The 12,081-nt window shown below is 40.6% G+C and overlaps 1 protein-coding gene across 1 annotated transcript in view; it reads left to right on the top strand.

Moving 5' to 3' along the window:
- Positions 1-299: 299 nt before the first annotated feature.
- Positions 300-12,081, top strand: part of UBE2H (ubiquitin conjugating enzyme E2 H) — a 98,660-nt gene continuing 86,878 nt past the window's right edge. Inside the window, exon 1 of the mRNA XM_068549446.1 lies at positions 300-806. Coding sequence (XP_068405547.1) covers positions 754-806 — 53 coding nt within the window. The 5' untranslated portion in view covers positions 300-753. The remainder of the gene's footprint in view (positions 807-12,081) is intronic.

Below are 12,081 nucleotides of genomic sequence, written 5' to 3'. Positions count from 1 at the left end.
AATAAACAGACTTTTTAACAGTGTATGTGGGAAGGAGGTTCATTACCCTAAAACACATGAATATAATAATACTGCCATTCTTTAACCATTATCGTTTATGATGATGATAACGACACTGGCAGTTGAGCTATTAAATGAGTGGGAGAGTTGGGGGAGGGGGCAGAGAGCTGGGAGGGCAGGAGAAAGAGGAACTACAACTCCCAGAATCCCTCGAGAAAGCCCACGCCACGGCCGCGGCGGCCCACCCCTTTCGCCAGCTGGGCCCGCCCCCGCCGATGACGTCACAGAGGTGACGTCACGGCGCCCAAAGCGAGGCTCGGGTAGAGAGGCCGACTGAGCTGGAGTCGTCCGCTTGTCGTGGAGGCGGCTAGGGAGCCGGCGAGAGGGTGAGCGGGCGAGCAGGCGAGCAGGCGAGTGAGCTAGCGCAGGCAGGAGGGAGAGTCGCGCGGCGCAGAGGAGCGCCGGGTCCGGGCAGCGGAGACTCAAAGCCGCAGAGGGGCAGCCCGAGCCGGGCGCCGCGGGGTCCCCACCCCCACTCGGCCGGACGGTGCCCGGTGTTCCCCCGTGCGGGGGGCGGCGGCGGCGGCGGCGGCTGACGGGACCGGACAGGACCGCGGGGGTGTTGCCACCTCCACCGAGGAGCCGGCGCGGCCGCGGGCTCCTCAGAGCCGGGGCCCGGGGCCCGTGACAGACGGGCCGAGGAAGGGAGAGAGGCGGCGGCGGCGCAGGCGACGGGGAGGCAGCGGCGACACCATGTCATCCCCTAGTCCGGGAAAGAGGCGGATGGACACGGACGTGGTCAAGCTGTATCCTTCGTGGACTGGGAATTCGGGCTGTACGTGGGGGGCGGTTTGGGGATGCCCAGGGCACCCCCTGAAACCTAAGCAGGGGCCCAGGGGCACTCCAGGCCACTGTCCGAGGCTCCCTCCCCCCTCTCCCTCCTCCCAGTGCCTACGGAGGCTCCTTGGCACCTCCCAGGAGCCGAGAGCCTTCTCAGCTCCCCCTTTATCCGCAGCACCCCGAAATGTGCGTTGTTCCACGCTCTTTCCTCACCCCCAGTGCCCGTGACTTTTCTTCACGACGTTTGGACTCCCAAGTAGGCCTTTTTTTTTTTTTTTTCCTCCCCCAGGACCAGCCGCCTCTCTTCACCACCGAGCCCACCTTCTTTTTCCTGTTTGCTCGCTCTGGATTTAGGGACTCGAGGTAGAAATTCCCGAGAGCGAAGAATTCCCTTTCTCCTTTTCTTGAGATGCCTCCACTCCCTCCACTCACAATGCTTCTTGAACTGGGGTAACTCAAGTGACCTCCTTTATCTCTAATTCCTTTCTATATTAGGAAGAGAGTAGTCTGCTCAGTGCCCCCTCTTGTAATGAAGAGCTCTGAGTGTTTTAAACCAGAGACCCCTATTAAGCTTTCTGGTCCTTAGAAGAACCCCACTGTTTTTTTTCCTACTGACAAAGCCTATCCCACCCATAGTTGTATGTGGTGAGGACCCCCAGTCCCTCCAGCAAGCCACCCTCCATATTGTGGCTATGACAGCTGAGGGGGAAGGAGAGAAAGAGGATCTCCTTGACCAAATAGCCCCTGTACTAGCCACTTAAGCAAACTCTCCGTATGAGAATAAGGTTCTTGGGGAATAATTGCCCTGATCTTGCCAAGTGACACCCTTTATTTTTCTACTCCTCCCCCGCCCCCCCCCCCAACTTTATGTACTTTGAAGGTAGCAGTGGGAAAGCTATAACTGATAAGAGTCCTTCAGGCAGTGGTTTTGGTTGGAGTCCAGGCTGATTATTTCACGACCAGCTTGAGAAATTCGCGAAGGTTCCTGTGACAAATAGAGACATTTTTGGAGGAGTAATTTAGAGAGTGGGGGGAGAGAGGAAATGAGCCCAGTGTTCTGAACAACTAATCCCTGGGGAGAGGGGGACCCGGGGGTGGGGAGTGGTAGTGTGTGAAACGCAGTTAAAAAGTCCCGTCTCCTGCTTCTGTCTCTCCCTCACCCCCATCCCCCCACCATTTCCCCCTGTTGCAGGGTTTTGTTTATATAACTCAAGTTGTTTGGCTAGATTCTTCAGGTGAATTCCTTCTTTATTCCTTTTATTGTTGCTGTTTTTGATTGGATGTTTTACCTGTTTGTAGAGATCAGTGATTATTGTTAGATACTCAGTTATGGAATTCGCTGAAGTTTTTAAAAAGTAGATTTTGCATTTGGTTTGGGAGTGGGGGATGGGAGGGAAGTTGCCTGGGCAAGTGATTTTTTTTTTTTCCCCCCACCATAATCTTTTCAGGAATAAGGTGTTTTTCTCCTCACTCAGCAAAACTTGATTAGAAATTAGGAACAGTAGATGAACTTCTAAGTTTTAGGGTTTGAAGTTGAGAATTTTGGGGAGGTGGGAGTGGGGATTAGAGAGAGGAGCAAGTAATAAAGTATATATTATGTACCAAATATATGTCTAGGCACAAGTGAAATTGACTCTTTATGAGCTGTTTGTGGCTGTGATTGAGTTTTGTCAACGTGTGAATGATACCAGTAACGTTGGCTTTTCATAAGGTGGCAGGAAAACTTGTAACTATGGCTGTGTGTACATTTTACACAAAGCAGTATCGGGTTTTATTTTTGTTTAGAAACTAGGAAATGACATGGTGGCAGAATCTGAGTTATTTTTATCTTGAATTGAGACTTGCTGTCACACCTAATGCAAATTTCTACCTAATGTTTAATTGGGATGGGGCTGGGAGAGAGAATTCCAGCTGTCTTTGATCAATGTCAGATTCTCAAATTGTAGACATATATTTTCTAGAAGACTGAGGATAAAGGGTGAGGCCTAACTTGACCTGATGCCTTTTCCATACAGTGCCTTTTGTTCATTTAGTAGTTGAGGCATCTAGAATGATTACCGTATTTAGGAGTCGGGGTGGGGGGGGGGTGGAGAGGGAGAGGAAAACAGACAAAGAACAGCAGGGTGTCTCTCTTTTTTTTCTTTCCCTAAGTGGCTTATTTCATAGCTTATTTTTAGTAGAAGATGAAGAAAGGCATAGATGCATTGGCCTTCTGTTCTTTCCCCACCTTCCTCCTTTCTGACAAAAGAAAGCAGAGGCGCTTTAAAATCATAGATGTCTGAGGTAGGAGGACAACAGCCTCGGGATTTAAAAGCCAGGGGTTATCTTTGTTTCGTGTTTGTTATTTTCTTGTCTAAGTTCAATTTTTTGTATTTCCTTTTGTGTGTGCATGTGTGTTGTGGGCGTGAGAGATTTTCTGGCCTCCTTTCTCTGTTGAATTCACATTAGTAGGCCCAAATGGAGACAACAATTTTTGAGCAAGGTACACTTACCACAGAATTTAAGCAACACACTACTAAAATGAATACAATGGTGTGAAAGGGCCGAGGGTTGAAAATGAAGGAAGGTGTAGAGGAAGTAGGAAATGTCTGAAGGAATGTACTTGCTTTTTGCCCCTCAGTGCCCCTTGATTTCTTTGGTGTGGAGGCTGATAGCTGGTTTCCTTGCAGTCTCCTGTTTCAGCCCATTTTTGGATGTCTCCTGAGTGTAATTATGCCACCACGATTTACAGCCTGGCAGGGAACCTGTATAGTAGGAAGGTAGCGGTGTGGGGGGTAGGGAGAAAAGAGGATGTGTAACTAATTGGCCACCGCCTTCCACCACCTCGTTAGGTTCTTTTGGTCTCTGGTTGTTGTTTGGAGTCGGTGATATTTCTTTTGTGACGGGTTGGTAGGAGGAGAGCTGACTTCCAAGTTATGGAGGGAGTGAGTGTTTTGCACCGATGCACTTAATAATCTGCTGGGCGATTATGTTCTGAAACTCTGACTCATTCATTGTTTCTCTTCTGATCCTTTGCTGAGGGTTGTGCAAACCTCAAACTGATGTACATGACTTGGGCCCTGTAGGAATGTGTCCCAATCAAGAAACTTGCAGTGAGCCCAAATCCTGTGGAATGGTGGTTGAATAGTGTTGCCATTTGTTTGCAGAGTGAGGTAGATTGGTGATAACTGTGCTGTTCCCAGCCTGGCAAGCTTTGGGGTTTCCATCTAGAACCTGGCTGATTATTTAGATTGTCTGAGAACTGGGACTCTGGTGACCTTAAAGCGTGATTTGCCCTAAAGGAATATCGGTTTAAGTTCTCCTGGGTGGAGGAACAAACAGCTCAGATTACACGGGTTTCCTTGTTGGTGGGGGTTACTCGTCTCACCCTGTTGCACAGCCTGGTGATCCTTTTATCTGTGAACCAGTGGCCCCTGCTGAAGGCTGGAGCTGCTTGTTTTGGAAAAGCGTATGCAGGCAAAAGGCCGCAGGCACAGCTCCTCACAGCTCATTGGCTGCTCTGTTACTACCCGGAAAAGGAGGAGGGGCGGAGCTCCCAAACAGCTGATGGAGTGTGTGACCAGAGTGTGTTTATATACAAAAGAAGCAGGGGCTGGGGAGGCCTTGTGAGTGGTGTTACAGGATCAAGTGTGTTTTCAAGGGGTAGAAAGAGGAGAGGAAAACCTGACCTGTTAGAGTACAAGAAATGTTCAAGGTTAAATCAGAAAAGTGGATCTGATAATAATGGGGACTTGGCATGCGCTGTATTTGTTATTGGTGTGAGATATTGGAACTTATTTTTATAATACCAAGAGTTTTCAAAGAGTCCCTTTTTCAGAGGAAGTGTGGTAACTTAAAACTGGATAGCTACCAATTTAAATTTATTTAACTGACTCCTGCAGGGATTCAAAAGTATGGTAGAAATGTAAGCTTCCCCTACAAAAGCTTTAAGAGTAATGGTCAGGAAAGGGCAGTGTCTTATACTAAATTCATTAACAGCGTTAGTGAATCTTACAGAATGCTGGTTGTCTGCCTTAGGGTTTCAGAAGCTTTCAGTAGTAAGTTCATCCCCTCAGACGTTTCCGCACCCTCTTTGTGCCTGGCTTGGGGCTGGATGCTGGGGGTTTAGTAGTGAAAAATTTGGTGTGTGCTTATGTAACTAGTTAAACAATTTTTGAAAAAATCAAAGTACAGACTGTTTATAGCAGGTGAGCAATGTATGTATCACCTTGCTTTTTGAATAACTTGTATTTACTTTCAGAATTGACTTCAAGAAATAGAAGGTTTAAAGTGAATTTTATGTAATGCGATGTATAGGGATCTATATTTCTGTTATTTAAAAGATTGATGTTAAAAACTGAAACAGAAACAAACATTAAAAAGTGTAGCCATTTGTCTTTGCCTTCAGCTTTGGTATTTTGCTGTTAATCAGTAGTTTAGTAACTATCCCTAAATTAGTAGTCTTTGTTGCTCTTTAATTTGTGCTCAAAGTGTAGACTGTTTTGTTATCTTAACTAGCTCCAGTGTCAATTGGGAACCTGTGGTTTGCCTTTTATTTCCTGTGGTCTCTGTTTTACTGAGATGATGAGATGGAAGGTAGAACAGTTTTATGGTCTTCAAGCTAAAAGTTAAAGCATTGGCAACTCCCAGTGTTCTGAATTTGTCTTCTCTGCCTAGATTTTGGTGACAAATATAACATACTGGTACTTATTTTGGTTAAGCAGGAACCTACATGAGTAAGCATTCACAGGTTCAGAACATCTGATTCCTGCAGTACAGTTCTAGTAAATTACACACAAGCCTAAAAATTCAGCTTTTAGGGGAAAACAATCTTTGCAGATGTGACCCATAAAAATCCCTTACCCTATTTGTGTGTGTGTGTTTTAGAAGAACCTGGATTTGTTGGTTTTCTAGTGTTGTGAAATTTCCCCAGCACCTTGACCTGCATGATATATCTATATATTAAATGTATATATAATTATATATATAATTTAGTATCTTATCTCAGTCTTACCAGATTTGATGGTTCCAAGAATCATTGGATTTTTAGGCATGCAATTCAGACCTGCAAAAGTGCTTACAGTGTAATAGCTCTTTAACTGTAGACCTACAGTGTACATTTCAGTAAAGTACTTCAATGAAAAAACTTAATTGGATTATACAAGTAATAAGAAAATTGAGGAAAATATAGGTTACAAATATAGGTTCCCCCCAGGATGTATTATTGTCAACCTGTTGATCATACTGTATGTGCCCTGTTTTTGCTTAATATTTTTGCAACTATTTTTCCCATTTAAAAATATCAGATTTAATAAATAGCTCATGTAATATGCCATTCCATGCCTGTGCCATTGATTTAATTCTTTGCCATTTTTCTGTGATAAATAAGATTGAAATTAACATCTTGTGCATAAGGCTTTTCTTGCATTTTTGGATTATTTCTATTTTCCAGAAATGGGATTCTAGATCAAAGAAGGTAAGCCTTTGAATTAAAGTATTTAATTAAAATTCTTGAGGCCCCACACTCAGTGGTCTCTCACTTTGTTCTGTTGTGTTTTAGTTGGTCATTTCAACACTGAAGCAGTCAGCCTGGCATGGTGATGAAAGATGAGTTCTGATCTCTATTTAAATTTTCATGTTTTTTTGTGATAATAGTGATTTTTGAATTAGGGATACTTTTGTACTTCTCAGAGTGCCTACTGTGAGTTGGTAGGTTAAGCATAATACATTCATAAGCAGATAGATCTGACTGGCAAGAGCTGTAGAATTAGTTTTGGTGACTTGATTTTTTTTTTTTTTTTTTTTTTTGCTTTTTTCTTTTATTGAGGTATAATTTGGTAAGTTTTGACATAAGTAGCACCCATGAAGCCTATCACCACAATCAAGATAGTGAACATATTCATTTTCCCGAAGTTTCTCTTGCCCCTAGGTAGTCTTTCCCTACACCCGCCCCCATCAGATTAGTGATCTGATTTTTGTCACTGTAGATTATTTTGCATTTTCTAGAATTTTATATAAATGGAATCATACAGTATATACTCTTTTTGTGTGAATTCTTTCCTCATATTTTTAGATCCACCCATGTTGTTACCATGTAGTTCTTTCCTTTTTTACTGCTGACCACTATTTCATTGTATGGCTGTACCACAATTTGTTTATGCATTCACTTCTGTGGACATTCGGGTTATTTTCTGTTTGGGGCTATTACAAATAAAGCTGCTGTGGATATATGCTTTCTTTTCTTTTGAGTAAATATGTAGGAGTGGAATAGCTGGATCATGTGATAGGTATAGGTTTAACTTTTTAACAGATAGCTTAAATTTAACTTTTACTGATGATGGTGTCTATTTCAAACACAATTATGTTGTGACATTGAATTCCTGTTTCAATTGTGTGTTTTAAAGGAATCCCATTAAATAGCATGATCCTAAGCACTGATTTCTAACCTAACTCTGTCAAAGCTAGTTTTGTGGATGCTCTTCCATTTCCCCCATTCAAAATTACTGAATTAAGTTTTCATTGTGAAATGTTTTTCTCTTGTGACCCTTTGAAGTGGTACTTCAAGAATTATGGTCACAAATATCTGTTTTATTTTTGCATTTGCTAGTAAGACTATACTTTTGTGGAAAGGTAAGCACACTTTTTGTTGATGGTACCCTTTTCTTTTTGTAGAGTATTGATAAGAATTTTTTTTAACATTAGTTTTACTTAGCACCTCCACTTACATTTACAGCAGTTTACAAATATTTACATAGGACTCTGTTAAGGTCTGAATAGTATCTTCAATTTTCAGATGGACTAAACTCGGTAAAAGGAACCCACAGCAACTCAGTGGTAGAACTGGAAACAGATTCTAAGCGGGCATCCCTTAATATGTTTTCCTGGAATCTTTTTTTAAAGTTAATATTTAACAAAGTGGTGGGGCTTTTTGTTTTGCTTTTTTACTTTTTGGCATCCTATGTAAATTATTTTATAAGTTAATTATTAGACATTGCCATAATGAAAAATTAGACATTGCTTTGTAAAACTTGTTACTGTCACATTCTTATAAATTACAAACATTTGAATTTAGATATAGGAGTTTACATGCATGTTGCTTAAAAAGTTAACATCTTATTACTGACAACTGGAATTTTTAGCTTGGCTAACAAGAAGAAAGACAACCTGTTTCATGTTGGAGTCAGTGACAGTTTATTCGGTGGGTAGACTTCGGTTCAGTCCTCAAACACGAGGATGGTGCTTTGAGCATATATGTTAGAGTGTATTAGTTCCAGATTGCCAAAGTGTAATTCAAGTGCAATGTAGAAATCTTTGAAAACACAGAGAAGTCACTGTGTACTTTTGAGAGGCTGTTACTTTAGTGATTCTCAGGTGGGGTATGAGAAGAATTGTTATACTTTTATGGGGGTGCTAAGGTTATTAAAGTTTCTTCTTGTACCTCATCAGATGCTTGGGAAAGGTGGCTGGTTGTTTGCAGACTGGTGCTCGTGGGAGCACCTGCCCAAGCCTGGCAGAACCCAAATCCTCAAGAGCCTGTGGAAAGCCCCACAGGACAGTTCTGTGCACATGAGGGATGAAGGATCCTTTCCGCCTTCCCGTGCTTTTTAGGTATCTAGGGCATTGGGTAGGTGGTTTGAATAGGTGCTACTGATCTTTTGACCTGGCCCTGCAGTGAAGTCAGGGAGGAGTAGGAAGCCCATGTGAAGTGGAGAGGCTTGGCTGGACTTTGTCATCATCAGGACAGGCATGGCTGGTGGGTCTGTCTTTGGGCTCACAAAAGGTACCTGGACTGTAGCACTTGGAGGGACCATATTTAGGGATCAGGGAATGGAATCTTTATGTCTTTTGTTCAAATTCGTGGTTTCTAACTTTTAAACCACTTTTAAGGAGGCATTATGTATCAAAGTAAGAGATATTCCCTACATGTGAAATTGTTAATGTTGTAAATTATGCATTTTCTTTTTACTATTAGGCAAAGTGTTTCTTTTTTCATGTATTATGTTTTTATCATGCACACTTTTCAAGGTTTCTTGGATTATGAAATCTTAGTTGATGTAATATAAATAGAAAATTAGATATAGTGTGTGCCTGGTTCATGTTACTTCATGAGCAATTGGGTTACTACTCAGCTTAGTGAATATAGATTTAGTTGTTTTGTTCAGATGGTCCAGTATAACTTTGGTTATCTGAATATTGCTTTTTAATCAGTTGACTTTCTACTGTGTAGACAGTTTTGAAAGGTTGATTAATTCAAAAATTCGGGTAAACATTTCCATTGCAGTGTCTACCTGTAGAACGTTGAGTCGGTTAGAATTGTGTTCATAAGAGATCACCAGGCGTAATATAGTTAGATATATTGCTTTATGGTCTTATAGACTACTGAATGTTTAGTACCCTTTTGCTAATCTATTTATCTAAATCTGTAAATAAATTAGTAAGTCTCCTTGGCAACAAAGCTTGAAACTAGATCACACTTTTTGTTTCACTCCAAAGGAAAGAAACTGGATTGGCTTTTTTTCGTTAACAAATGGTCACCTTCAGAGTCTCACAGCTGGGAATTGGTACTCGGTCAGATCACTAAACCAAACTAAGGCTCCTACAATGAAATCATCCCATGATGATTTCTTGGACATTTTGGATCTTTATTACAAATTATATTTACATTGAAATGGATGAACACAGGAGGGAAATTCATTTTAAATGCTTGTGGCATTTTCTGACAAGAGGAGTTTTAACTGTTTATCTTAATTTGGTGGCTGATCTCAATGTTGCTTTAGAGTATATTTAAGTAAGTATATTAAAATATAGAACATAATGTATATTTGATCACAGAATTACTGATCTTGGCAACACAATTTTGACATTATTAGCATCTGTTGATTTTGCCAACTAATTCATTCAATTCACCAGAGCCACCATCTTGATGATAATAAGAAAAAACAAAAAACAAAAAACCCCTGCATTTTGCCTTTCTATTCATTTGTATCCTTAGAGATTAAAAAAAAAACAAAAACAAAGTACTTTTAAATCAGGTTTGTTTTATGAATGAAAGAAGGAGAGGAAGTAGACCTTTGAGTGTGTCCTTTTTTTTTTTTTAACAACTTTATTGGAGTGTAATTGCTTTACAGTGCTGTGTTACAAAGTGAATCAGCTATATGCATACATATATCCCCATATCCCCTCCCTCTTGCGCCTTCCTCCCACCCTCCCTATCCCACCCCTCCAGGTGGTCACAAAGCACCGAGCTGATCTCCCTGTGCTATGCAGCTGCTTCCCACTAGCTATCTATTTTACATTTGGTGGTGTGTGTGTTCTTTAGTCTCATTATCTGGATTGCCGCTCTTGAATGCTGTCTTTGATTATCAAATGACATATATTTAAGTATACCTATATTGAGTCATTCACCTTTTTGTGAATACTTAACTTGCTTTTCTCTTTCTACAGCCTCTTGGGTTAGAATAGTTATTAGGTACCAGATTCTATCTGTCTTTGAGTAATTAATGTGGCTTTTCCTTTGAGACTTAGCTAAGAGTTTTGTAACATGTTAACAGATATATATCAGGAAGACTATATTGGTGGCTCATAAAGACTAATTTCTTTTCATATATTTCAGTCTGTATGTCTTTTTTCTATTAGTGTGCCTAGCTTATATTTTGACTAATTTCTAGAAATCAAACGAGAGTTAAAATTACTGGCAGGAAAGTACACAAATAAACCTTTGGAGAGAAGGTGTTTCCTTAATTAAAAGTAGTAGTGAGGTCCGGTTCTTTTTTCTGGAAGTTTGAAAATCAGACTATACTTGGCCTATTTCACTTTGTGCAATTTGGCAATTATATATCAAACTTGAACTTACTTATGCTAAAAATGTATAATAGCTTACAACTTCGGTATCCATTCTCTGAAGGTAAAAATAGGCTATGCCTTAGATTTGTCTTAACTCTGTTCAGTGGAGTGAGACACGATGGAACTTGGCACCTGAATCTTGAGTTCTTACACTTTTAAAGGCCCTTGTCTCTCATTGCCTCCGAAGAATTTGGTTTTTCTAAGCTGAATTTATACAGTCTAGCCAGTGTTTCTGAGATTCAGGAGCTGCTAACTGACTGTATTTAAGTCTTCAAGGTAGGAAGTCTAGAGGTCTCTCTCACTCAGCATTCTCCTGTGCTCTTCAGGCAAGATAGATAGGAGTAGTCCCCTGCCCCATGGGAGCTGATTCCTGGGATTAAGTTTTAGCCCCTTTGCATCTTTTTCTTTTCTTTTGGCCGCGCTGCGTGGCATGCAGGACCTTAGTTGCCCAAACAGGGATCAAGCCTGTGCCCTCTGCAGTGGAAGCGTGGAGTCCCAACCACTGGACCGCCAGGGAGTTCCCCCCTTTGCACCTTGTAATTCAAAGAATGACTAACAAAATACCACATCTACTTGTGCTTATTCTCCATTTTGCAGGGTGATCTGGTATATATGCTCAAGCCTTTGAACTGGATTATCTTAATTGACAGAGATACATGTCTTATCTTTCTATTTGCTTAGTGAAAAATGGAGTTAGAAATCCTATTTTTTATAGAATCAAAAGTTAGTGTATGATTTATGCTTTTAAATCGGGGCTTATTACTCATTTGAAAGAATTGGGTAAAGCGTAATGATTTTAGTCTGTCAGTTCTGGCTGGTTTATTTCTTAAATGTCATTCCTATAGTGTTTTGTCAGCTCTGATGAAGTTCTGATGACATTTTATTATTTGAAGTTAAACTTTAGTAGGTATTACACTTTCATAGATTTTTAGCATGTTTTTCTACTTGGAGAAAACCTGGAATGCAGATAATAGTATTATAAAGCAGTGGTTGCTTTCTGAATATAAGGGCTCCTTGAGTTGAAATTAATAATTCTTTTTAGGCAATATCGTTTGTGGCCTTAAGTAACAGTTTGAGAAATACTAATGCTTGGCTGTACTGCTTCAGATTAGGAGAGTAAACTCTGGTAACTTTGTTTTTATTATTGATAGAAAAAATAAAAGCCAAAGTTGAAATAAGGAGTCTGCTTTTCATCTGTGACTTATAAAATCAGTTTTACTTCTTAGTAATCACATTTGTTATGTGAAAAATAGAATAAAAGCAGTATAGCCTAATGCCTCAGTTAATTCTATTTATGAATGTGTCATAAAGAAAAAATAAAAATGACTTTAATAGGTTTTAATATAAATGTTATGTTATCTCTTTACAACAGTAGATTAGATGGCATTGCATTTGGTATTCTTGAGATGTCTGAATTGT

This window comes from Eschrichtius robustus, chromosome 8 (assembly GCF_028021215.1).
Source record: "Eschrichtius robustus isolate mEscRob2 chromosome 8, mEscRob2.pri, whole genome shotgun sequence".
In the NCBI taxonomy this organism is placed as follows: Eukaryota; Metazoa; Chordata; class Mammalia; order Artiodactyla; family Eschrichtiidae; genus Eschrichtius; species Eschrichtius robustus.
The sequence above is the reverse complement of the archived record's forward strand: the minus strand, read 5'-3'. Positions and strand labels throughout refer to the sequence as shown.